Genomic DNA, 27,318 nt, shown 5'->3' with positions numbered 1-27,318 from the left:
GAGAAGAGCTAATGTGTAATACCTTTTTTTTTTTTTTGAGACGTTCTGAATTAAAACAATTAATATATACCATACAGGATTCGATCCCCACACATCCCCTCACCACCAACACCTTACATTGTTGTCACACGTTAGTTACTAATGATAAAAGAACATCATATTACTGCTATCTGTAGCCCTTAGCTTATATTTGATGCATTTTTCCCATAAACCATCCTATTAGTAACACTATGTATTAGTATTGTATATTTGTTGTAATTCATGAGAGAAAGTTCTTATATTTGTACAGTTAACCAACAGTCCATCATTCACCTCAGGGTTCACCTTGTTATATAGTCTTCTGCCTTGTCCAGTCTATCTGAACCGTACACTCAGTGCCTCTCAATTTCATCACAGAGTTATGTTGCCATCAGCTCAGTCCATTTCAGAACGTTTTCATTAATCCAAAAGGAAAAATCCCATACCCGTTATACCCCATCCACCCCACCCCCACAATAGTCTTTTTTAACTTAAAATTTTAGAAAAATTACAACTAAGACTCTTGGAAAAGATCCCTTTCAGGCCTTTTGCCTCTCTCATTATCTGCATTGAATCATTCCCTAGGATCTGCTATATCTGACTTAGTGAGTTGGATAAACTTAATTCTGGAAGTAAACCTTTATTTTCTTTTTTGCGTTCATCTTGAAGAATAACTCCAACACCTCTGGGAGAAGGGAAAAGCACAACCACAATTGGGCTGGTGCAAGCCCTTGGCGCCCACCTTCATCAGAACGTGTTTGCATGTGTGCGGCAGCCCTCTCAGGGCCCAACCTTTGGAATAAAAGGTATTAGGGGGCTAGGCCCTCGGTGGCCAGAGGGCACCTTCTTTGTCTTCCTGGCCCACTTGCCCCAACCCGTGCTTGTGTATCCGGCCTTCGACTCATTTAGGCACTGGAATGTTCTCACATTCCCTATCCTGTTGCTTTTGGTGAAGGCTCATCAGACAATCCCAGCCCCTGCTGTCCCTATTTGACACTGCACAGGAAGTCCCCGGGATGGGTTATAGGTAACTGGAGGTGCTTTTATTTGGCCCTAATAGCTGTCACAGTAAGAGGAAGGTAATTGCAGCTACTGATCATCGTACTGACTTTCTGGAGACAAAGACAAACCCCAGAGATGTGTTGCCCTGTTGGGGATAAGAAAAACTTAGCCTTATTTATTTATTCATTTTTAAGATTTCTTTCTTTCTTTCTTTCTCTCCCTTCCCTATCACCCTGCCCCGCCCCGGTTATCTGTTCTCTGTGTCTATTTGCTGTGTCTTCTTCTTTTGTCCGCTTCTGTTGTTGTCAGCGGCACAGGAATCTGTGTTTCTTTTTGTTGCATCATCTTGTTGTGTCAGCTCTCCATGTGGGCAGCGCCATTCTTAGGCAGGCTGCACTTTCTTCACTCTGGACGGCTCTCCTTACGGGGCACACTCCTTGTGTGCGTGGCACGGCACTCCTTGCGCGCATCAGCACTGCGCGTGGGCCAGCTCCACATGGTTCAAGGAGGCCCGGGGTTTGAACCGCAGACCTCCCATGTGGTAGACGGACGCCCTAACCACTGGGCCAAGTGCACTTCCCAATCTTAGCCTTATTGATCTTACGCTTTGTGTCAGGTGTTGTGCTAAGTGGTTTGTATACCTTATTTGATTTTATCCTCCACATGAAAGAGTTTTATCACCATTTTACAGTAGTGGCCACTGAGACTTCAGAGGTATAACTTGGGTGAGAGTGCCATTATTAGATACCAGAGACTGGGCCCCCAAGTCTACACTGCGGGCCTGTAGTTTTAATATTTCAAATTCTAAAACAATGCTGTCAACACAGTGTCTTACTTCTGTTTGGATAAAAACATATCAGTAATCATGCTTTGCCTTTAATTATTTTTATTAATTACTAGTAGGCCCTTAAAGTTATCTTTCTCATTTGCTTGGTGGCAGAATATCACATTCTGCTCATTCTAGCAATTTCTACTAATGTTCATATGGAGTATACTTTTGCCTTTCTTCTGCCTATTTTGCTAGATTTTACAAATGTGCTGATTTAGTTCTGCTTTTGAGCTTGTCTTACCAACCCCCTTTTAATGTCAGAATGAGTCTTTTCCCTTGTTTTGCTTTTCAATTCTAGTCTCCTTTTCCTTCTATGGCAGATTGCCCCATTACATGGTGTTTGCCTCAAAGAACCACAAAATCTATACCCCAAATTGGCATTTATCTCACTGATAACCTGAGCACTTTTTACTCGCTTTGATTAATAATCCAAATGGACCATCAGTAATCCAGCTAGCTGTTTTCTAACATATGTCTCCTATTTGGGAAGAATTGTGGTCTCTGTGTTTGTGTTAGGCATGTGTATTTTAAATATTCTTTTTTTTTTTCAATTTGGTAAATGCCAGAGCGTTTCTAAGAGTAGGAGACGGAATAGGTTTTCCTTTATGTAACTGTAGTCTGGGTCTTTTAACGAATGTTAGGAGTCATGCAAAACGTTTCGTAAAGGTAATATGAAATGGTTTTGTCAGTTAGACTCAGATTAGAGCTGAGAGGCTACAGCATGAACAAGTTCAAGTGTTTTTTCCGATCACATCTCTCCAAGATGATTGTAAAAAGTAAATAATGTGCTTAGTAGTTATAAAAACTGATTTGCTTTATTTGATTTCTATGTGGGAAAGCGTATTTAGCTTGAGTCCTCACCCTTGACCTGTCCTCTAGGTGGCGCTGCAGGAGGAGGCTACTCGCAGGTCATTCCTATGGAAGAGGTAAAGTATTTTGGGATTTGGTTGAGTCAGACCTTTTATTATGGCTTTTACCTCCTGAGATGAACCATTTTTGTAGAGTTCTTTGTGGACAAGTGACTAGTTTCTCAGCAGAAATAACTCTGAAGGGAAAAGCATCTTAATTTTTAGACTTGTGAGGCAGCTTAGTGTTTTGACTGCCAAGGACTTCAATGTCTGGCTTTTAGTGGGAATGATTTTAAATAAGTGATCAACCAGAGCATGAGGTTGGGACGCACTGACAACCAGTGAATTCAGAGTGCTAACTACAGAAGTGGAAACAAGGTATGAAGACGAGGCTTTTTGCTGCTGCAGCACTCTCTGCTTTCCTTCTTGCTCACTGTTGGGAGGGCTGAGTGTCGATCCCGATGGTATGGTGTTTGTGGTTTCCGGACATGCCATTTAGGATGACCACAGCTCCTGTGGGAGGAGTTCTTCTGAAGACAGGTAGTCGGTAATTGTTTTCAAGTGCTGTGTCTCTCTGGTGTTTGCCCACCAGCTGTGTTGCCATCAGTACCCCCACTGGCTTTGTTCTGGGGCTGATTTGGTTGCCATAGAATGGAGGTTGGAAAGATGCAGGGAAGTTGGAAGACTGACACGGTTTCTGTTCTTTTGCAGTTTAATCTCCACCTGACTGGGGACATCCATGCCATCACTGCCGCTAACAACCTCGTTGCTGCAGCCATTGATGCCCGGATATTCCACGAACTGACACAGACAGACAAGGTAGGTGCCAGCAGTTGACATGTCGGTCCCTTGTGTGCTGGTGGAGCCGGTAGGAAGGCAGTGTCCCTCCTCTCGTTTAAAGCCCTTTTCCTCTTTTTCTTGAAGGCTCTCTATAATCGTTTGGTGCCATCAATAAATGGAGTGAGAAAGTTCTCTGATATCCAAATTCGAAGGTTACAGGTAAGCTTTTTCCTTCTTTAATTTTGTTACTGTATGCATTTTGCAGTTGATAAGGAGAAAACAATCCCCTTTTGTCGGCCTCTTTTGTGTCTTGTTACATTACTAAGCATAGTCTTAAGTTCATAATTTACATAGCAAAGACCAGTGGTAAAGGTTTCGTGTATCCCTAGATAGTAAGTGGCTAGTCCTGGAATGGTACTGACAACCTATCCTCCTCTAGGAAGAAAACTGGCACTAACCTTATAGCATGTACAGGGCGCAGCCAGGAAGTGGGGCAACTCTTGGGACCTTTAGTAAATTAAATGAGTTAGTTATATAACTTGTCTCTTGGTTTATTCATCTGTAAAATGAGGGTAGTTGTACTTGCATAGATAAAATACTGGAAGAATACATGTCAAACACTTAAAAAGTGGTTACCTCTATGTTTATACAAATTTTTATAATGAGTATATAGTCATACCCTATACCACATGACCTAGAAATCCCACTCCAAGTGAAATAAAAACTTAATGTTCATGCAAAAACCAGTACATGTGGGAAACGGACTTTGGCCCAGTGGTTAAGGCGTCCGTCTACCACATGGGAGGTCCACGGTTCAAACCCCAGGCCTCCTTGACCCGTGTGGAGCTGGCCCATATGCAGTGCTGATACGCGCAAGGAGTGCCCTGTCACGCAGGGGTGTCCCCCGCGTAGGGGAGCCCCACGCACAAGGAGTGCGCCCCGTAAGGAGAGCCGCCCAGCGCGAAAGAAAGTGCAGCCTGCCAAGGAGTGGTGCCGCCCACACGTCCCGTGCCGCTGACGACAACAGAAGCGGACAAAGAAACAAGACGCAGCAAAAAGACACAGAAAACAGACAACCGGGGGAGGGGAGGGGAATTAAATAAAAAAAAAAATCTTTAAAAAAACCCAAAAAAAACAGTACATGAAAGTTTATAGCAGTTCTACTATCCCTGTGAACTGGAAATAATCCTTATATTCTTCAGTAGATGAATGAATAAACAAGCTGTGGTACAGCTATACAATGGACTACTACTCAGCAATAAATTTGGATGAACTATTAATACAACATCTTGGATGACTCTCAGAAGCATTGTGCTAAGTGAAAGAAGCCATTCTCAAAAGGTTGCAAACTTTATGCTTCCATTTATATGACATTCTCAAAATGACAGAGGATAGTGAATAGATCAGCAGGTGCCAGGTTTTATAGGTGGGGAGAGGGTGTGACTACAAAGGGATAGCACAAGGGAAAAATAAAATTTAAAAATATATTCAGGGGAGTGGATGTAGCTCATTGGTTGAGCACCTGCTTCCCATGTACGAGGTCCCAGGTTTGATTTCTGGTACTTCCTAAAACAAGACAAACAAACAAATGAAAAAAATCAAGTCTCATTAGAGAGCAGGTGTAGCTCAGTGGTTGAGCACCTGCTTCCTGTGTATGAGGTCCTGGGTTCAATCTTCAGTCCCTCCTAAAATATATTATTATTGCCTATGTTACTTTTACTTAAGGTGTAAAAAGAGAAATAGGCATATTGTAGGCAGTCAATAAATAGTATTTGCTGCTTATTATCAACGGCATTTCTACTCTACTTTCTATTTTTAGTAACTTTATATTGATATTGCTATAAGAGTAATATATGGGGTTTCTCTTTACCCACATACATTGTTGACATTTTGCCCTACTTTATCATTCTCTCACTATTTACATATATATATATATATATATATATATATATAAATAACCATTGGGGAAAACTAACTTAGTAGTTGGTGTCCCTTAGTTCACTTTGTTTTAACATATCCTAAAAATCCAATCTATAATATGGCACAACTATTACCCTATTTGCAAAAGAGTTGTCTTCTGTGAAGCAGCCGGGTATGTAGGAAAGATCAGGCAACTTCTGATCTCATCTTAGCTACTGTAACTTTCTGTCAAATGAGGAGGGGTAGACTAAATAGTCCTTTAAAAAGCTCTAACACTGCTGATTTATAATGTGATTGTGGCTGAAAGGGATAGCTTAGGGAGATTAATGTTCATTGAAGACAGAGGATAATCTAGGAATTGTATAAGAGAGTGATTTCAGTGGTAGATGAGGATTGTGGTTAATGATACAAATATAAGAATGTTGCTCTATTACAAGGCGTTGGTCATATCATCTAAGCCATTTGCTCATTTATTCATCTTTCTGGACCCTGGAGGAAAAATTGAGTTTTATTTAGGATTAAATAAGCTAAATGTACCTGGAAGGATTTTTCAAAATAATGCTTCCATACTATGTTAAGCTGCCTTTTGTCTATTTTATTTTTGGAAGTTAAAATAAAGTTAAAAGACAAACAAACACCCTTTAGGATTCTAAATAAAAGGACTTGCCCAGGGCTAGACCTAGGAGCCAGGTCTCATGAGTTTGGGGTGTCCCCAAGCAAACTCTGTTGTACATTGTTAGTCAGCTCCATGGTACTCTGTGAAGAGTGAGTTGTCAGGAAGCAGACTTGGCTCAATGGATAGAGCATCCGCCTACCACATGGGAGGTCCACGGTTCAAACCCAGGGCCTCCTTGACCCATGTGGAGCTGGCCCATGCGCAGTGCTGGTGTATGCAAGGGGAGCCCCATGCGCAAGGAGTGCACACCATAAGGAGAGCCTCCCAGTGGGAAAGAAAGTTCCGCTGGCCCAGGAGTGGCACCACACACATGGGGAGCTGATGCAGCAACATGATGCAACAGAAAGAGACACAGATTCCTGGTGCTGCTGACAAGAATAGAAGCGGACACAGAAGAACACACAGCGAATGGACACAGAGCAGACAACTGGGGGGGTGGGGAGGAAAGGGAGAGAAATAAAAATAAATCTTTTGTGAGAAGGAAAGAGGAAACCTTTTGTGTCTTTTGGAAGATTAAGAAGGCAGCAAAAGTCAAGTGCTACATAAAAATAATGTAAAAGGGGTTAACATTTATTTTTATTGATACTTTTTTTACTCTTCCTTAAATTTCATTTAAAGTAGGCTCTCAATTGTCTGAAAAGTTTTGCACGTTGCTTTTCCTTTCCATCTGTTTGTGTTTGGTGAATTAGGAAGTGTGTGTACCTAACACTTGGTGGTCATTACACTTGTTTGGAATTGAGTTTAGGGAAATCCCTCTGGTGTTCACTTATACCAGCGTGTAACAAGTGGGTTAATACTTTGTACACGTGTGTAGGAAATAACCCCCAGGTAGCCAGTTTTCCCTTCCAAATTTAAGGTGGCTTCTATTTCCCAGAGGGGATCCTATTTCTAGATATGCAAGGTTTAACATTTTTAAAAATTTATTATGCTTTTGTTTGTTGCGTCTTTATATTTTTCTACCTCTTCAGAGACTAGGCATTGAAAAGACTGACCCTACTACACTGACAGATGAAGAGATAAACAGATTTGCAAGATTGGATATTGATCCAGAAACTATAACTTGGCAAAGAGGTAACAATACCTGCCCCATTTGATATGGATGTATTGCACACCCCACATTCTCCAGAAATGTCACTAACTATGAGATCCAGAGGTCTAGAGGCTTGGGTGTTGGTATTTCATTGTTATTGTGTGACCAATTTACTGACCCTTTTTCTTGCAACCTCCATCAATTCCTCTCACTAATAGCTGTATCCAAATCTCCTTTTGTTGGAATAGTTGGCATTTTGCTGGCTCTTCAGGGCTGAAATGGAAGTAGTTTCAAGGAAGTTCATGCATAAACTAAAAATGACATTTTGCAAGTTTCATTTTATGCAAAAAGTTTTGGTGTTATGAAGCAGAGAAATTATGGTTAATCATATTTTGAATTATGTATGCCCTTTATTCTCAGAATCCTTGTTTGGCATAAGTGATTTGATTTTTAATGATCTGTAGCTAACTTGCCTAATCATTTTTATCTCATTTTATTAAATTCTCTTGTCACAAATTAGGTGGGGTTTCAAGGTTTAAATACTTAGCAATTTAGTGAGTTAGTTGCCTGACTTCACTGCCATATATTCTCTGTATGTACAGCTAACATGACTTAGAATTTTATTTTGTACCAAAAGTCCATCTGTCCATTATCACCACTGAGAAATAGTTTTCATCCATGTTTTGACTGCATGTGCAGAGTGTAGAATGTAGCTAAAGGCCAACTTACTGACTTTTGTGATTTTCATGCATTCAGTAACTGCTGCTAGCTAATGACATTTTTAAGATGACAATCTTAATATCTAAAACCACACTGGTGTTTCTCTTTCTTTTGCTTCAATGACTTTTAAAAAATGGTATAATATTTTATATGGAATAAGCTAAAGCTCCAGTTTCTTTTTTGTGTATGTATATACATTTTATACATTTTACTTTCTTTTTTTCTTTTTCTTTTCTTTTCTTTTCTTTTTTTTTTTTTTTTTTTGAGATACTGGGGCCAGAAATTGAACCCTAGACCTCATATGTGGGAATCCAGCCCTCAACCACTGAGCCACATCAGCTCCCCTGAGTTGGTTTTTTTTGTTTGTTCACTTGTTATTTGTTTTTGTTTTTTTTAAGAGGCACCAGGGACCAAACCTGAGAGCTCCCATGTGTGGGGAAGCATGCACTCAACTGCTTGAACCACATCCACTCTCTAAAGATCCAATTTCAATATTTTGTATCTTATTCATTTTCCCTTTGCCTTATGTCTACTTTATGCTTTCTAAGAAAGTAAGGGTAGACGGGAAAAAATTGATCACATCTATTGACTGGCTGTTTTATACAGAAAAACTAGTCACAGGGAACTGGACTGTGTTTTTGTTTGTTTTTTTGATTTAAAAAAAAGTAAGGGTAGAATTCAACATTATGTTTTTCACTTATCAGGTGTGCATGGAGAGACTTGGATGTGTGTTTTTTATCATTGATAATCAGTGCCGTAGAAGACACTGCTTTTGGTGTTTAAATTGTTAGACTCTCTATGGAAAACAATTTGGCCTGCTATCAAGTGCCTTAAAAATGCTTCTCCTCTTTGACCCATTTAGAGTATGGTTTTTATAGTTCATTTGTATTTTGTTGTTGTTGTTTGGCATGTGTATTTGTCTGCCAAAGGAGCGCCAATGCAAAGTACCAGTAATCTGTCGGCTTTTATAGAGTATTTATTTTGGGTAAAAGCTTACAGTCCCATGGCTGTGGAAAGTCCAACTCAGGGTACTATAAGAGGTGCTTTCCCACCAAAGTCAGCTGTCGTAGCGAAATGGCCGGCGATCCCTGCCTGGTCTCTCCTTCCCCGCTGGGCTTCCTCTTCCTCTTGAGGCTCTGTGCTTAAGTGATCCTATAGTCCTCTCCCTCCTGGCATAAGGCTTGTTTCTTTCCGGGCCTTCTATATCAGTCTCAGCTGTTCTGCTCTTTTTCCAATTTTAGCTATAAGCCGTCAGGCAGAATGGCTCCTCTCTCCCTGGGGCCTCAGCTGTTTGAGCCTTCTCCTTCTGTCACATGGCAGGATAAAAAATGACAGTTCTCTCTTCTGTGTGTCTCCCTGTGAGTCAATTTATATCAGATCCAGCAAGGGGGCAGGGACTCAGCCGGAGTCACACCCACTGACATAGTCAAATCAAAAGCCCAGTCCAATCAAAGTTCCTTCAACCGAATTTAATGCAGTCAAGGGGTATACTACCCAGATGGATAAATTAGTTCACAAACATAATCTTGCTCTTTTTAGGACTCATTAATTTCAAACTGTCACAGCATGTCATTAAAAAAATAAAATTGAGAATGCACTAAAATGTTAACAATCATTAGTCCCAGGATGAGGAATTAAGGTGGTTGGTTGGTTTACCTTGCTGTGCCTCTGGGTTATATAATTGGATATATATTCTGTTCTCTGAATTAGAAATTAAATCTGCTAAGTCCTGAAGGAGAGGCTGTCTTTTGGTCTATTACCCTGCATGTTTCAAAAGGCATCCATACGTGCCCTGCCGTTATGCACTTTGTGTTTCTGTCAGGATGGTTGAAAGGTCAATGAGTCATCCCACAGAGCAACAACATAAAATCTTGGCCTTTTGAAAAAATGTGAACTGCTCTGTTTTTCTTGTAATAGGGCATTTTCTTTAAAGTAGATTCCCATTTTTTAGTTAATTGTTCACACTCTCTAAATGGAATGAAACTAACCCACTCCCACATCCCTTTATTTTAAAAATGATTGTTACACATTTAAGGTATGTGAATATCATTTCTTAACTAGAACCCATATTCTGAAATAAAATATTAACAGATAATCACGTTAGAATTGTTGCTTTAAAACTTGCTGGTTTCTTTAACTTTATGGTTCTTTTATTAGAAATGGTTCTTTCCTTCCCTTTCTCCTGTAGTGTTGGATACTAACGATAGGTTCCTGAGGAAGATCACCATTGGACAGGCTCCAACGGAGAAAGGGCACACGCGGACGGTAACTGTTTCTTTCCAAGAAAATTAAGTCATACAAACTAGCTCCTTGCCACTTCTGCCCTCCTCCATTCTCTCGCATACGTTTGATACTGCCAGGTGGTGTTCTGCTTCTCCCTTTTAAAATGGAAGTGAGTAGGTGTGCAGTATTGAGCACTCCTGACAGCTTTTGCAATAAATCCCATGTGTCACCTGTGTTTTTCCCCCAGCATTTTTTCCTGGAGGTGGAGAGCCCCAAGGAAATATCCTTGCACACAAGTGGATAAAAGTTGCATCTTTTTTTTGGTGCCTGTCTTACAGTATGTCTCTTCAGTGTAGGTGCTTCTATGTTGTTCCCTTGTATGTTAGGGAAACCACTACCACATGATTACAGGTGGCCTTTACAAGGATAAAATAATAGCTTGTTGGTCCTAGTTGAATTTTTATTTTTTAAAAGTTGGCTGTTGAAGGTCTTGGGATAATTAAGCAATTAATAATTTTTGCTATTAGAGGATTATTTTCATTAAGTTCTTTGTCTTTGTGTCTTATGCTGGTTTTCTACCCTTTTAAGCTTATTTGTTTAAATCTAGAATGCAAAAAAGAACTACTTTTGCAGTTTATTATTCTAGCTTAACAAAGTTTTCCCTGTTGGCTCTCTTCCCTGCCAACAGGCCCAGTTTGATATCTCTGTGGCCAGTGAAATTATGGCTGTCCTGGCCCTCACCAGTTCTCTAGAAGACATGAGAGAGAGACTGGGCAAGATGGTGGTGGCATCCAGCAAGGGAGGGGAGCCTGTCAGTGCCGAAGATCTGGTGAGTGCCTGGCCTACTGGGCTTGGTGAAACATCTCTGTCCATTGTCCTCAGGTCTCTCAGAGATTGTAGGTGACACACATTCTCCTGTACTTCGCAGTTAACTAATCAGTTCAATCCTGTTTTGCAATTTACAAGACATTTATGAAACGTGTACAGAGTACTTAATAGTGGGTAGTAGGTGGAATAGCTTACACATTTCAGGGGGTTTGAACAACCTTTTTATTCCTGTGAGTATCCCCAAGAATACTTGGGTGTTTGAGTTTAATTGGCAAAGAACATCATGAGGTGAGGCCCTTGGGACCTCCACTTGGAGTCATCCCCTGCTCCCTCCCCATGGCACATGGCTTCCTGCCCACATAACTGCGTGTATAACATTTGGAACAACGCATCAGCCGGTTCCGTCAGAGGGACCCCCTAGGTTAGTTCTCCACCTCTGGGTTATTTCTGAACTGTTTGCATGGTAATATATACTTAGAAGTGAGAGTTCTTATAGATTATTTTTTAGAAACCTGTTTGTGTGGACACACATCAAAATTGGTGACTTGTGATTAGTGGTATGTCAGAAGAATTTAGAAAAGGGGGGAATTAATTTCCTGTTTTCAGTTAATCTGGAAAGAAAGGAAGTTGTTTTAAATTCTAGCACTTAAGCCAGAAATTTAGAAAGTCATTAGAACTGAACATAAGTGAGAACCATTGTTTAGGTAATCAGTTTGTTCTGCTATGGTTAGATTGCTTTAAAGAGGGACCTGGGGAATGGATGTGCCTCAAGCATTTGGGTGCCTGCATCCCAAATGGGAGGTCCCAGCTTTGGTTCCTGGTGCCTTCTAAAGAAGATGAGCAAGGCAGTGAGCTGGTATGGTGAGCTTATGCAATGAGATGACGCAATGAGGAGACACAATGAGCGATACAATGAGCAGGGAGCAGATGTGGCTCAAGTGATTGGGGACCTCCCTCCCACATGAGAGGTCCTGAGTTTGGTTCCTACTGCCTCCTAAAAAGAAGATGAGGGAAGTGGGTATGGCTTAAGTGATTGGGCTCGCATCTACCACATGGGAGGTCCAAGGTTTGATTCCCTGGGCCTCCTGGTGAAGGCAAGCTGTCCTGAGCAGAGAGCTGGCCCACACAGAGTGCTGACCCACAGAACAAGCTGGCCCAAGTGAAGAGCTGGCATAGCAAGATGACACAACAAAAAGAGACACAGAGGAGAGACAATAAGAGACACAGCAATCCAGCGAACTGAAGTAGCACAAGAGATTGAGCACCTCTCTCCTACTCTGAAAGGTCCCAGGATCAGTTTCTGGTGCCACCTAAAGATAAGACAAGCAGACACAGAAAAACACACAATGAATGGACACAGAGAGCAGACAGTGGAGTGGGGTGGGGGGGGGAGAATAAATAAATCTTTAAAAAAGGAGAAGATGAACAGACACAGCACACAGTGAACAGACGCAGCAGATAGCAAGTGCAAACAATGAAGGGAGGAATAAATAAATAAATCTTTTAAATAAATAAAAGAGGGACCTGGTATTTATGAGTTAGTCTTGAATTCCTGGGTAATAGTTTACTTCCAGCTCTGGGAAACACATTGAATTTGGTTTGTAGGCATTTCTGCCTAGACAGTAAAGTTATCAAATAACTCAGTATTCCAGAAACTAGAGTTTTCCTCCTCTAAACCAGTCTAAACTGGATTTCCAACATCAGCCAGCAACAGAACTTAATTGAGTTGCTTGTTACCAGGGTTACATATTTTTCCAAAAATTGCATACGAATGTCATTTTCATTATCATTTCTCCTTGCTTAAAATAACTAACTTATTGAGAAACAAACGAATGGATGGTCTAGTTCAGGAAAGGTACTGTGGCCTAAGGTGGCTTGAAAGGGAAGACCTACAAATGGTGAAAGTCGGTGTCAGAAAGTTATTTTTTTTGCCAGCAGGAGGTGATGTTTTCCTGTGTTCGTTTTGTAGGGAGTGAGTGGTGCATTGACGGTGCTCATGAAGGATGCGATCAAGCCCAATCTCATGCAGACACTAGAGGTGAGCCTTCCACGTGGTTTTCACATGCAGAGCAGGTCAGAGACCTTGTCCACCTGCTCATTGCACTCTTCCCATTTTCTCTCACAGTTCTGATGGGGACGTAATTGAAATATAGAAAGAAGAGACTGCATTTTCCCTCTGGGAAGTCTCTTTTTTTTTTTTTAATTTTTATCGTTCTAACTAAATCCCATGCCCTTGACTCTGTGATCCCGTTTTGAAGCAGGGTCGGCGGCTTCCCTCATAACGTCTTGATTTCCTCAGGGCACCCCAGTGTTTGTGCATGCTGGACCATTTGCCAACATCGCACATGGGAATTCCTCTATCATAGCAGACCGGATTGCCCTCAAGCTTGTTGGCCCTGAAGGGTTTGTAGGTGAGTAGTTTTACAAAATCAGCGAATAGACTTCTTTCTTTTAACATCTGGGGTGTTGGACCGAGGACCTCATATGTGGGAGGCAGGCGCTCAGCCACTGAGCGACGTCTGCTCCCCTGGGGTGGCATTTTTATGGTTGCTTTTCTCCTTATTTACAGTTACTGAAGCAGGATTCGGAGCAGACATTGGAATGGAAAAGTTTTTTAACATCAAATGCCGATATTCTGGTCTCCGCCCTCACGTTGTGGTGCTTGTGGCCACTGTCAGGGCTCTTAAAATGCACGGAGGCGGCCCCACGGTGAGGAGCAAGGGTTGGCAGTCTGATTATCAGGAATTTTCTGAGGGCTGCGGGAAAGTGGTTGGCCTGTGCCTTTTGCTTCATTAAGCTGCTCTTATCCTCCTGATTAATAAGGTGCCAAAGGTGAGTGAGGGTCAGCTCTTAGGAGGGCTGCCTTGTCCTCCCAGGGGGCTCTCGGCATTTCCATTGACTTCATGGCCCACCTTTCTGAGGAAATCGCCTGAAATGTCTAAATCCATCCAAGGGCACAGGCTTGGCTTTATCCACAAGACTCCTTTATGTTCAGACTGTACTTCTTAAATCTGAATTCCGTTTACCCTCTGAATAGTGATGCTGGCAGCCAGCCCGCTGAACCATTTAGCTGAGGCGAAGGTCAGCCTCTTCTCAGTGGTGTGTGCTGTGCTCGCAGGACCACCTGGAGCGGGAGGGAGGCGAGAGGCCGGCAAGGGCAGGGGAAGGAGACCAGTGGAGATGCTCAGAGCTGCTTCTGTGTCGTGGGGAGGGGCAGGGTGGGAACTAGCTTAGCTTCAACTCCATCCTGACTTTGTCTTTTCCTGAATTCCTACTGATTAGACATAGTACCTTTTGTCCTAGCGTTGAACAGCTTTTCTCCAGCACCTGTGTGTGAAGTGCATGTGAAGATATGGTGCTAGTTTTGAATAAGTATTAAATTTGTATCCTCAAGGAGCATGTACTGTAATTAGGGAAAAAAGACCTTCACCTGCAGAATAAAATGCTTTCTCAGTGTAGTGATCAGGGTTTTTCCTACAACAGCAGTTCTCAAACTGTTTACACTCTTAAAAATTGAGGGCCCCAGAGAGCTTTTGTTTATATGGGTTATATCTGTCGGTATTTGCTACATTAGAAATTAAAGCTGAATTGTGTATTAACATAAATAAGATTTTTTAATAAAATATTAGTATGTTTTTCCAAAACAAAATTTAGACAATGTATATTTTTTCAGATCTCTTTAGTATCTGGCTTAATTGAAGACACTGACTTCTCTTCTGTATTTGAGTGTTATGATATTGCATGTTACCTAACCTTTGGAAAAGTCCATTATATGCTCATGAGAGCAGGAGAGTGAAAAATGCCAATAACATCTTAGCATTTTTGACCTCGTGGATGCCCTGAAAGGATTAAGAGCTGCTGCTATAACACAGCCCACACACCTCTCCCCAGGGGTCCCTTTAGTACCAAAGACGCTCTTGGCCCAGGACTCCCCTTTCTGCTAGTAGGTCAGGACAGACTCCTTCCTCTTCTGATTTTTTTCTTTTCCCCTTTTGTTCTTGATTGTAACCAGCATTTCTCTCTCTCTCTCATATCCTCTCACTCATACTCACTCCACTGTACCTCCTTACCTGCTTTGCTCTGACGTTAAGGTCCAAAAAATATGCTGCTGGCCACTTGATCTGGGCAGCAGTGAGAGGAGGCTTTAAGGCTTTACGCCTGTGCCTCTGTCAAGGAGTTAGACCTGCTGCCCCCACCACCCAGGCTGGGCGTAGCCCGGAAGCTCCACGAATGCCCGTGCATGGCTGCTCAGCTTCCTGCTGCCTGCCCCGCCTCTCCATGGCCCCTTCTGTGGTCTCCCTGAGGAAATGGAGGGGACCATACTGAATGCCCCCTAATGACTGTCTGTTTCCCATAGCAACTCTTTCTCTCTCGGGTCCTGGAATCGGGATCTTCACACCCCTACATTCGACCCTGTTCCGTGAGTGAGGCACACGCATCAGGACTCAGGGCGGGCTGTTCCCCTCAGCGACAGAGAGAACTCCAGGCTTAGGTGTTCTAACACCTTTAGATGCACTCTGTGATAGGGGAAGAATATTCCTTCTGTTGTTTTATTCCTCTGAGCACCATGGTTCAGCTACACTAAGACATGGGTTGGCTTTTTGAAGAGCGTGGTGACGCCATGCCAGGCCTTCTCTTAGCCTCCATGTGCAGACATCTGTGGGGCAGCCTTGCGGGGCTGGCAGCTGCCTTTTCCTCGTACTCACCTTTACTTCCACACCCACAGCTGTGTCTTGTACTTGCTGCAGTTATTGCCCCTGCCCAGAACCCATTCTTTTCTCTCTCTGCCTTGGTAAATCTGTCCCTTCTCACCTGCCTTAGAGGCTTCACACTAATTCAAGCCACAAAGCTCCCACTCTCTCAGAGCAGTCGTTTTTGTTCTATGCTGTCCTGTCTGATGAGCACATGCCTTAAGTCCTTGTGGGTTGGAACCAATCTTACACTGCTTTGTAGCCACTGAAGCATGTGGCGTGTTACCTTAACACATGACCCCATTTTAAGCTAAAAACCTAATTGTGAAATAGGAAATATCTCTGACTTGATTTCCTTTCCTCCTAGGTCACTGCTGGACTGCCTCTACCTAAGGCTTACATAGAAGAGGTAACTTTGATGATTTCTAATTATTTGAATTAGAAAGCTCCACACCCTAAATCGGCATTTCTTAACCTAGCCCATTTAAAAATGAGTTGGCCAGGATTGCTCCTGGCACCAGGAATGCTAAAAGGCCTGGAGGGTACTGAAAAATTATATTAAATGAGTAAAGAAGGAATGCATGCCTCACAAAACAGAATTGCTCCACACATGATGCCAATTAAACCACTGCCTTAGACCAGGGGCTTTCAACCACAGGCAGATTTTACCTGCAGGGGACGTGTGATAATGTCTGGAGATGTCTTAGGTTGTCACAACTCGGAGCTGTTACTGGCATCTAATGGGTAGAAGTGAGGGGTCCTGCTAAACATCCTCCAGGGCACAGGGCAGCCTCCCACAACAAAGAATAACGGAGCCCTAAATGTCATGTCATGGTACGGAGGCTGAGAAACCCTGCCCCAAACTAACGGAGGTTTCTTTCCGTTGTCTTCCCTACTTTGGCCAGGTAGTTTCCAAATTCCATTCAGTCAGAAGCAACAGGGGACCTTTTCAAAATGCCCTTCCCTCTGCAAATTTAAATCCATATGAAAAGGTGGAGATATGCTCAGGACCTGGTTGTTTTTCTAGGCAAAGATTCCATAAGCTGATTTGGTTTATAGCATCATGCAGGAACCCAGAGAACAATTTAGAATTCCTACCTTTTCATACTTTCATCATTTGCCATCAAAGAAACAGCCCTAGAGCCAGCTTGGGGGGTTATGTGGGAGGCAGTCCCTTCGATGAAATGATAATGTTGGCCTCTGTCACAGTTAAATTTTTTTGCCTTTTCTTGAAGCTTTTAAGTTCTCAAGCAATGCAGGATTACTGTTGAGGCCTCAATTAAGTATTTCAAAATGGGCTAGAAAAGAATTGTCAGAGCCTTGAGTCTGCCTGTCTTCTGAGTTATGATTTGCCTTTTATGGTCATTTGTCTGATTCATGTGTAGGAGGGGAATTCACAGTTCTGGCCCTCCTGCCACCCCTCAGCCTTTCCTGTGTCTAATTAGAGTGACTGCCCCTAACTAGCCCAGCTGGTGTCTTCATTTAAGAAACTCCGCTTATTTAAAGCTGTTCTTGATCAGTCTTACATATTAATTCGTTTTCATGTGGTAAAGAATTAGCAGTGTTCTTCAGAACATCAAATAAAGCCTAATCTCAGGTTTTTAATTATTTTTAAAGAAACAAAAGCACACATCACTTTAACAATGACCCCAGTTATTTTCTATCTTTAAACTACCCATTTTTCTGCTGTTTTATGATTATTGTAGGATCCACAAACCAAGCGCCACTGCACAATTTCTTTTGGGTTTTGCTCATGATCCAGTATATGTATTTTTACTTAAGACTTATATTTTTATTTTAAAAGTATTTAGTATACTTTTAAGCTTATGATAGAACATAACCTATGTTTTAAGAAGATTAAACTTTTGAATGTATGTGATTTTAGTTTGTTGTGTTTTTCTCAACATTTTAAAACATTTCTTTAGTAAACACAAGTATTCTTGTGTTGATGAAATATAGAATCAAGCTTGCCATAGTTTTGCAACTTTAGTACGTCTTGGGAAAGTTCCATGTTAACACAGATCCATCTCACTTTTCATAATATCTGTGTGATAAATATTTCATGGAGTGTCTATGTACCATCGTAATTCATTGACCCAGCTCCTCAGTGACAGGAATCTGTGTTGTTTGCAATTTCCCAATGCTACAAGCAGTTCTGGAGTAATCATATTTAAAGGTGTATTTCCTTAATCACCTTCTGTTAAATTTCACAGTGTTTGGTTCTTATGGATAGCATTTATCTTGTTATCTTTTGTCCCTTGTGATTGTTTGAGTTCAGTAAAACCTTGGAAAGCATCATGAAGACGAGTTTTCTGTCAGATTTCTGGCAGCTGTATAATGAATGTCTGGTCTGTGCTTAGGCTCTATCTTCTGATGGTTGTGGTACTGAGTAGAGTCAGTTTGTACCATTGTACCATATGAGGATATAAACCCTATAAAGAGAGGGCTGGAAATACAATTCATGTAGAGGCAACTAATTCCCTTCATATCTCAAATAAGATATTAAGATACGGCATGAGGACAGCAAATATACCAGCTTCCATGTTTTCAAAATAACAGGGACATACGCCTGTCTCCACTCTCACTTGTGGTCTGGAGTTCAGCCTCCCTGCCTGTATTAGTCATCGTTCTCTAGGGAAAACAGAATCAACAGGAGATATCTGTAAATAGTATGAGATTTTATAAGAGTCTCTCACGGGACTGTGGGGATGCACAAGTCCAGGTTCCACAGGCAGGCTGCAAACCAGGGGCTCCAATGAAAGTCCAGTGAAGGTCAAAGGTCATTGATGAGTGTCTTGGAGACATTGGCTGTCCAAAGATGAGCTGGGAAATTCTCTCTGAATGCTGAAATCACTTCCCCCTTTAAGGCATTCAACTGGGCACAATTACCTGGCTGAGTTGACACATTAGCCAGCCATCACAGTGGCCCACAGTGCACACTCACCAAGGTGAAGAATGCATTAGAGAATCGTCTGCCTTACTTGCCTCCTTGTCCTGACAGTGGCTTCCAGTTCAAAGAATCATCGCTTGTTTGAAGAAGAACCTGCAGGGGGGGTGGGTGTAGCTCAGTGGTTGAGCGCCTGCTTCCCATGTACAAGGTTCAATCCCTGGTGCTTCCTTAAAAAAAATAAAATAAAAAAGACCTGCAACTGCATCAGCTCTGCACTCTCTGATCTCACAGACCCATCACTGTTGTTTTTACAGAACCTGGAGCTGGTTGAAAAAGGCTTCAGTAACTTGAAGAAACAAATTGAAAATGCCAGACTCTTTGGCGTTCCAGTAGTGGTGGCTGTGAATGCATTCAAGTAAGTTCAGGAAAAGTTCAGGTGAAGTGGTTTAATACAGTCCCTGAAGTTAAATGTTTTTCTTGGGTTTTAGAGGTTTTGTTTTGTTTTTTTTAATTAAAAAATTTCTTTTTATAAATTGAAGAAGTTCAAGGTTTACAGAAAAATCATGCAGAAAATAGAGTTCCCCCAACACACACTTGCCGTTTTTCCCGTTAACACTTGGTATTAGCATGGTACCTTTGTTAAAACTGATGAAAGAATATTATTATAATTATAATATTAACTATAATCCAGAGTTTGCATTAGGTTTCATTATTTGTGTTGTACAGTCCTATGGTAGGTTTTTTGTTTGTCTTTATTGTAGTAACGTATATGCAACCTAAAATTTTCTGTTGACGTTCAAACATAGAATTCAGTGCTGTTAATTACCTTCAAATGTTGTGTTACCTTCACCACATTACAGTACCAAAACTTTTCCATACTGAAGTACAGTAGAAATTAAGCATTAACTCCCCTTTCCCCAGCCCCTAGTAAAACCTATATTGTTGTTTCTGATTCTATGAATTTGTTTGTTCTGATTATTTCATATCAGTGAGATCATTAATAGTTGTCCTTTTGTGCTTGGCGTATTTCACTCATCATGTCTTCAAGTTTCATCCCTGTTGTCAAATGTATCATCATTCCTTTTTACATTTGGACAATATTCCATTGTATGTATATACCACATTTTGTTTATTCATGTTGTTGGATAGTTGGGTTGCTTCCATCTTTTGCCAATTATGAATAATGGCACTATGAATATCTGTGTGAGTCCCTGCTTCTAATTCTTTTGAGTGTATACCTAGAAATGGGATTGCTAGCACATGTGGTAATTCTATATGTAACTTTCTGAGGAACTGCCAAACTGTTTTCTACAGCATCTGCACCATTTGACATTCCCACCAACAATGAATGCTCTTCTCTCCACATCCTCTCCAGTACTTAATATTTTTCATTCTTATTAGCCATTCTAGTGGGTATGAAGTCCCATGTGGTTTTAATTTACATTTCCTTAATAGCTAATGATGTCAAGCATCTTTTCTTGTGCTTTTGGGCCATTCATATATCTTCTTTGGAGAAATGTCTACAGGTGTTTTGTCCATTTTTTAATTGAGTTGTTGGTCTTGTTGAATTGTAGGATTTCTTTAGATAGTTTGGAAATTAAACCCTTATTGATTATGTGGTTTCCAAATATTTCCACCCATTTGTAGGTTGTCTGTTTACTCTCATGAAGAAGTCCCTTGATGTACTAAATTTTTTTATTTTGATGAAGTCCCATTTATCTATTTTTTCTTTTGTTGCTTGTGCTCTGAATATTAAGTCTAAGAAAGCATTGCCTTACACAAGGTCCTGAAATGCCTCCCTATGTTTTCTTCTAGTTTTTAGTCCTGGTTCTTGTATTTAGGCCTTTGATCCATTTGAGTTAATTTTTGTATATGGAGTGAGGTAAGGGTGCACCTTCATTCTTTTCATATGGCATCCAGTTCTTCTAGCACCATTTGTTGACAAGACTTTTTCTGCATTGAGTTGATGTGGCATCCTTGTCAAAAATGAGCTGACCACATGTCATGTTGTTGGGTGGCTGATGTATGGGGATTCAGCACATATGCATGATTGTTTTGTAAGCTCACAACTTCTCTAATTAAAAAAAATCAGTTGGCCATAGATGTGAGGATTTATTTCTGAATTCTCCATTTTTTTCCATTGGTCTATATGTCTGTCATTTTGCCAGTACTATACTGTTGTAATTACTGTAGCTTTGTAATAAGTTTTAAAATTGGGACGTGTGAGTCCTCCAACTTTGTTCTTCTTTTTCAACATGTTTTTTGCTATTCTAGGCCCTTTACCCTTCCATATAAATTTGATGATTGGCTTTTCCATTTCTGCAAGGAAGGCTATTAGAATTTAATTGGGATTGCATTGAATCTGTACATTGCTTTGGGTAGAATTAACATCTTAACAATATCTAGTCTTCTAATCCATGAACTCGGAATGTCCTTCCAATTATTTATGTCTTCTTTGATTTCTTTCAGCAGTGTTTGTCATTTTCTGTGTAAGTCCTTTAGACCCTTGTTAAATTTATTTCTAGATATTTGATTCTTCCTTTCCAGTTTAGGTGTCTTTATTTATTTTTCTGGCTGAATTGCTCTGGCTAGAACTTCTAGTACAAAGTTTAATAGTAATGGGCATTCTTGTCTTGTTCCTGATCTTACAGGGAACACTTTCAATCTGTCACTGTTGAGTGTGATGTTAGTGGTAGGTTTTTCATATATGCCCTTTATGATGTTGAGGAAGTTTCCTGGAGAATGATCTACATATATGTGTACATATGTATATTCTGCTACTATTGAGTGAAATGACCTATATATATGTATCTATTAGATCTAGTTGGTTTAGAGTATCGTTCAAGCCTTCTGTTTCTTTATTGATACTCTATCTAGATGTTCTCTTTATTGAAAGTGGTATATTGATGTCCCTTACTATTAATGTAGTATTGTCTATTTCGTCCTCCCAATTTGTCAATATTTGCCTCATAGATTCTGGGGCTCTGCTGTTAGATGCGTATATATTTATAATTATGTCTTTTTGTTGAATTGACTCCTTTACTAGTATGTTGTGACCTTCTTTGTCCCTCATTAAAGGTTTTGACTTACAGTCTATTTTATCTATGTTATATAGCTCTCCTAGGTAGCTTTTGGTTACTATCTACATGGTATCTTTTTTCCTATCTTTTCACTTTCACCCTACTTTATCGTTGAATTTAAGGTGTGTCTTATGTTAACATCATAGAGTTGGCTCATGCTTTTTTTTATCCATTCTTCTAATCCCTGCTTGGAAAGTTTATTCCCTGTACATTTAAAGTAACTACTGATAATGCAGGAATTTCTTCTTCTATTTTGCTATTTGGTCTCTACATTTTTGCCCCTCAGTTCTTTGGTTAATACCTGCTTTCATGTTTATTTGAGTTTTTGTATTGTACCATTTTAAGTCTCTTCTCTTACCTTTCTCTATATATTTTTCATTTCTTTGTGGTTACCATTGGACTTAAATTTAAAATCCTAAATCTATAATATTCTTGTGTGATTTTATATCACCCTAACTTCAGTAGCATGTGCATACACTGTTCCTTTACTCCTCTTTTTTTTTGAGGCCTTTTGTGTTAACAGAAAGTTATAGCCCTACAGAGTTCCATTATTTTACTAGGTCTGGTGGAATGTTGTCTTGACAAAGAGTTGTACGTATTGAGTTGAAAGCATTATTGCAAGAAAGAATTGTGTGGGTCGTTTAGGTATTATAATACAGTTTTTTGGTCTTGTTATAATGGCCTTCCTACAGCAGAGTAGAAAGCAAAAGTTTTAAAAAGCTAGCATTTATTGATTCTTATGATGTGTCAGAAACTGTTCTAACTGCTTTACATATATTTACTCATCTAAGACTCATAACATCCTACAAAATAAGTGCTATGATTCTTCCTATTTTACCTGTGTGGAAATTGAGGCACATAAGATCAAGTAACTGGCAGAAAGTTACCCAGGTCAAAAGTTGTGGAGCCAGGATACAAACCAGGCAGTATTGCTCGATTAGTACCCATTTATCAGTGGGTAATTCACCTGAGTCTTAATGGCCTAAACAAGGCAGAGTCTGTCCCCTCCAGCCATCACTAATGCTTTAACATGAAGTTTTGCCCTTGCAGAACGGACACACAGGCTGAACTGGACCTCATCAGCCGCCTTTCCAAGGAACATGGGGCTTTTGACGCCGTGAAGGCCACTCACTGGGCAGAAGGAGGCAAGGGAGCCTTAGCCCTGGCGGAGTCTGTCCAGAGAGCAGCACAGGCACCCAGCAGCTTCCAACTCCTTTATGACCTCAAGGTAGGATACTAACCATCAGCAAAAAAGAAAATAAGAGCACAGGGCGGTGCCTCTGTGTAGAGCCCTGGGTCCAGCAGCCTCAGCCTGGAGGGTTTAGTTCTTGTGTGGGAGAGTTACACAACTGCAACCTGGACTCCCAACCCCAGGCAGCCTTCTTATCAATGCACACTACTGCTTACTCACAAGTAGGGGGTCCAGGCAAGAAGGCGGAGAGAGGTGAGCTCGCACCACAGGCCTTCTTGCTGTGAGAAGGAGAGAGGTGTTCCTGTGCAGAAATGCTGTAGATGTGGAGCCAGTGGAGATGGGATTTTCTCTTGGAGGGTTACACGTAGAACCAAGTGTAAATTCACTATACCCTTTAACCCAAGGCGCCAGCTATGTTGTGGCCAGTTTACAAGGGGCTGCATAGAGGTTGGAAAATTTTTCTGACCGCTTCCCAGTAATAGAGGAAATAAGTATGTGTGTAAGGTCATTTCCTGAAGCAGTTCTGCCTCTAGTTCAGAGGTCTAAAGTGTGAAACCAAAGCCGCTTGACAGGCTTAAACATTGTTTTCATCACCAAGCACTGCTTATTCTATGATACAATAAAGTTCAGAGAAGGTTATTCTTATTATAGGGTTCTGTTTTGTTTTCAATTCTCTGTCCTATGTATTCTGGGAGGTACTTGAACGTAAAGTAGTGTGTCTATAACAATTGGAAACTTTGTTTGGAATGTGGGGTGGATGTTATAGTTTTAATTTGGTTTATATTCTCTAGGCTGAGTTTTTTATACTTTCGAAAATGGCCATAAAAAGATCAAAGGAAAAAGAAACTATTGCATTTCGAGTTTTGATATTCTCTTATTTCTCTTTGCCCCTTGCAGGTCTAATATGCTGACTAGTAACAGTTTTGGTTTTATGGTCTGCTTTGCAGATCTGCTCAACCAATCTTTTTTTTTTTTTTTTTAAGAAAATTCTGTAAACACAAATTTGTGCATAAATGCAAATGATTCATAGGTACCCTCACCAAGCCCGCCTCCACATCACCCCATCCTCAAGCCATCGGGAAACTGGGAAGAAATGACAGTGAGGACTTTATAACACATTTCTACCAGGAACTTTTCTAAAACTGTTTTGAAAACAGGAGGCTCCCACTTTTTTTTTTTCATTCAGCAACTGCTGGTCATAACTCTTTTTTTTTAAGATTATTTATTTATTTCTCTCCCCCTCCCCCCCCACCCCGGTTGTCTGCCTTATGTGTCCATTCACTGCGCCTCCTTGTCCGCTTCTGTTGTTGTCAGCGGCACAGGAATCCGTGCTTCCTTTTGTTGCGTCATCCTGTTGTGTCACTTCTCCATGTGGGCAACGCCATTCCTGGGCAGGCTGCACCCTCCTTCACGCTGGGCGGCTCTCCTTACGGGGCGCACTCCTTGCGCGTGGTGCTCCCCTACGTGGGGGACACCCCTGCATGGCAGGGCACTCCTTGCGTGCATCAGAACTGCGCATGGACCAGCAGCCCACGGGTCAAGGAGGCCCGGGGTTTGAACCGCGGACCTCCCATGTGGTAGACGGACGTCCCAACCACTGGGCCAAGTCCACCGCCCAGTCATAACTCTTAATTCATAAATTATCACTGTTAAGTTCAAAAGACAAAAAAATTTTTATAGATAGTGCTTCCTTCGAAAAACAAAACTTAATAAATCTGTTAAAAACAAAATTTCCCAACAAGTTCTTTTTGCCTCAGTTACTTGGGAGTATAAAGCCAGATATATTGCCTAACTTTAGTAATTTGCTCATCCAAGTTACTATTAGTAGCTTTCTCTCCCATTTTCTTTAGGCAGTCTCTCTCTGTGCTCTTTGCTCTAAATCATAGTGCCCTGAACTCGACTGCATGGGGATAAGAACCCCGGTTCCACTTCTCAGCTTTGCCCTGGAGGAGACAACCCTGGAACCTGAGGCTCTCGCTGGTTAGACCACTGGCCTCCATCCGTTGCAGTGCAAAAAGAGTTTTGCTTGCTTTAGGTGCTACAAAAAGCATCCTTTCACTCCACTCCTTACACACATTGATCGTATAAGGCACTAGGTTTTTTCTTTAATACCTGGGCAATTTTATTTTACTTTTTCTATTTTTAATTTTTTTAATATTAATTTCATTTACACTGCATATCCACCAAACATATACTACCCTCCTTACTCTCTCCTCCCAACCCCTGGTAACTTCTAATCTACATTCTGTTTCTGTGGATTTGCCATTTCTAGATATCTAAGTGACATCATACAGCATTTGTCCTTATGTGTCTTGCGAATTTCACTGAGCATGTTTTCAAGGTTCTTCCATGTAGTAGCATGTCTCAGAACTACACTCTTTTTTTTTTTTTTTTTTTTTTAAAGATTTATTTATTTATTTAATTTCCCCCCCTCCCCTGGTTGTCTGTTCTTGGTGTCTATTTGCTGCGTCTTGTTTCTTTGTCCGCTTCTGTTGTCGTCAGCGGCACGAGAAGTGTGGGCGGCTCCGTTCCTGGGCAGGCTGCTCTTTCTTTTCACGCTGGGCGGCTTTCCTCACGGGCGCACTCCTTGCACGTGGGGCTCCCCCACGCGGGGGACACCCTTGTGTGGCACGGCACTCCTTGCGCGCATCAGCGCTGCGCATGGCTAGCTCCACACGGGTCAAGGAGGCCCGGGGTTTGAACCGTGGACCTCCCATATGGTAGACGGACGCCCTAACCACTGGGCCAAAGTCCATTTCCCGAGAACTACACTCTTATGGCCAAATAATATTTTATTGCGTGTATCTACCACATGGTGATTTATTTTTATGACTTGGTCTAAGTAACAGCCATTAACCCTCAATATGTTCTGTTAAGGATAGCATCTGCATCTCATGTACAAACTGGGGGTTGTGTGGCTAGATATTGATTGTCTTATTTCATAAGCAATATCCAGGTCTGGTTTGACATGAGACTGATCTCCAGTATTAGAACATTAACTTTTTATTTATGAAGAAATAATTATTCTTGGGTAGTTAGCAATATTCTTTATGATGTACCTAGTGCAAACAAATAATATATAACTATGGATATAGTAACTTTACCCCATGGGATATCTTCCACTTGCAAATTCTAGGGGTTGGTGCCAAAGTGTTTCTAACTCAATAAGCCTCAAACCATTTGTATATCTTTATATAAAAAACACCTGCTGGCCCTTAGGGGACTCTGGCCTGGAATGGGCCCTCTCCCAGGTAAGCATCCCCCATATGTCCAACCACAGTCTCCCCCTTTCTTTCCTATGCATTAGCTCCCTGTTGAGGATAAGATTAGGATCATCGCTCAGAAGATCTATGGGGCAGACGACATTGAATTGCTCCCCGAAGCACAACAGAAAGCTGAAGTCTACACAAAGCAGGTAAATGTTTCATTGGTTTGTTCTTTTTACTCTTACAAAGCAGGCCTTGGAGTCAGAGTCCCTGAGTCCTCCTCCCAGCCCTGCCAGGCACTCAGTGCTATGCGTTCGTTCTCTGGGAGGCAGCCTTCTCTCCTCTAAAATACTGTGCTTGCATTAGGTGGTTCCGTCCCAAGTTATTTTCTACTTTGAACTTCTTTCTTGAGGTATAATCCAGGCTGTACCTATCATAGATGATAGGTGAGTAGGTGAAAAACCTTGAGGAAATATGGAACATCTTATTGAGGAAACTGCCTTCACTTGTATCCTCAAGTCTACTACAAACTCATTTTTAATAGCTTATAGAATATAGATGAAAATAAAATGTAATACTAGTTTGTGGATATGGTTTTCCACCAACCAACTGAGATAATATCTTTGGTCTATAATAACTAACCTGGAGGGCAGTGAGGTAGAAGCAGATACAAAGGGAGTTAGGCATTTCAAGTAAATTGAAGAATCTGTATAGTCATGATGCCCAGATGTTTGTGGTTGTATCTGTCAACTTCTCATTTTTCTGCCTTTCTTCTCCATTTTTCTCCAGGGCTTTGGAAATTTGCCCATCTGCATGGCCAAAACACACCTGTCCTTGTCTCATAATCCAGAGCAAAAAGGTGTCCCCACAGGCTTTGTCCTGCCCATCCGCGACATCCGTGCCAGTGTGGGGGCTGGTTTTCTGTACCCCTTGGTTGGAACGGTAAGTGCTGCAAGTGGAGAGAGATCCTTGCTCCTCTGTGCTTCTCACCTGAAATTGCTGAAGCCATCAAGCAAATACTAAATGAGTAGCGTTTGTTGTTAGAGAAGAAAGTTGGGCGTCAGGCCTTTACCCCTTGCTGTGGACCGTCTTGGTGTCAGTTTAAGGGTAATGCCGGGGTGACTTCCACTGCATACAAAATCCTCTTTCCCAGGGACAGTTTGAACCGGATTGAATCCAGAATGGGCTGATAGAGGCTGTGGTGATGCCGGATATGTAATTGAGGTTAACCTTTATTGAGCACTTTACACAAATTCACTCAGTGCACCCAGCGTGCCTCTAATGTAGGGACAGAGGCTCTGCCCCTTCCCATGAAGGGCCTAGAATTTATACCTGAAGTCAGGGAAGTCATTGTTTCTGTGGAGTAAGGAATTTTGCCCTTTAAA

General features: G+C 41.4%; 1 protein-coding gene across 2 annotated transcripts in view; it reads left to right on the top strand.

The window, feature by feature from the left end:
* The window catches only part of MTHFD1 (methylenetetrahydrofolate dehydrogenase, cyclohydrolase and formyltetrahydrofolate synthetase 1), a 71,871-nt gene that overhangs the window by 41,497 nt on the left and 3,056 nt on the right, over positions 1 to 27,318 (top strand). For both annotated transcript variants that reach the window (XM_058293287.2, XM_071213888.1), the window contains exons 12-26: positions 688 to 824; positions 2,729 to 2,775; positions 3,409 to 3,516; positions 3,622 to 3,696; positions 7,042 to 7,144; positions 10,012 to 10,088; positions 10,735 to 10,875; positions 12,844 to 12,912; positions 13,174 to 13,285; positions 13,444 to 13,583; positions 15,933 to 15,974; positions 18,770 to 18,870; positions 22,586 to 22,763; positions 26,035 to 26,142; positions 26,723 to 26,875. In XM_058293287.2, coding sequence (XP_058149270.1) covers positions 688 to 824; positions 2,729 to 2,775; positions 3,409 to 3,516; positions 3,622 to 3,696; positions 7,042 to 7,144; positions 10,012 to 10,088; positions 10,735 to 10,875; positions 12,844 to 12,912; positions 13,174 to 13,285; positions 13,444 to 13,583; positions 15,933 to 15,974; positions 18,770 to 18,870; positions 22,586 to 22,763; positions 26,035 to 26,142; positions 26,723 to 26,875 — 1,591 coding nt within the window. The remainder of the gene's footprint in view (positions 1 to 687; positions 825 to 2,728; positions 2,776 to 3,408; positions 3,517 to 3,621; positions 3,697 to 7,041; positions 7,145 to 10,011; positions 10,089 to 10,734; positions 10,876 to 12,843; positions 12,913 to 13,173; positions 13,286 to 13,443; positions 13,584 to 15,932; positions 15,975 to 18,769; positions 18,871 to 22,585; positions 22,764 to 26,034; positions 26,143 to 26,722; positions 26,876 to 27,318) is intronic.

The sequence above is a fragment of the Dasypus novemcinctus genome, chromosome 3 (assembly GCF_030445035.2).
Source record: "Dasypus novemcinctus isolate mDasNov1 chromosome 3, mDasNov1.1.hap2, whole genome shotgun sequence".
Lineage (NCBI taxonomy): Eukaryota > Metazoa > Chordata > Mammalia > Cingulata > Dasypodidae > Dasypus > Dasypus novemcinctus.
Note: the sequence above shows the minus strand (reverse complement) of the source record. Positions and strands in the feature narration are given on the sequence as shown.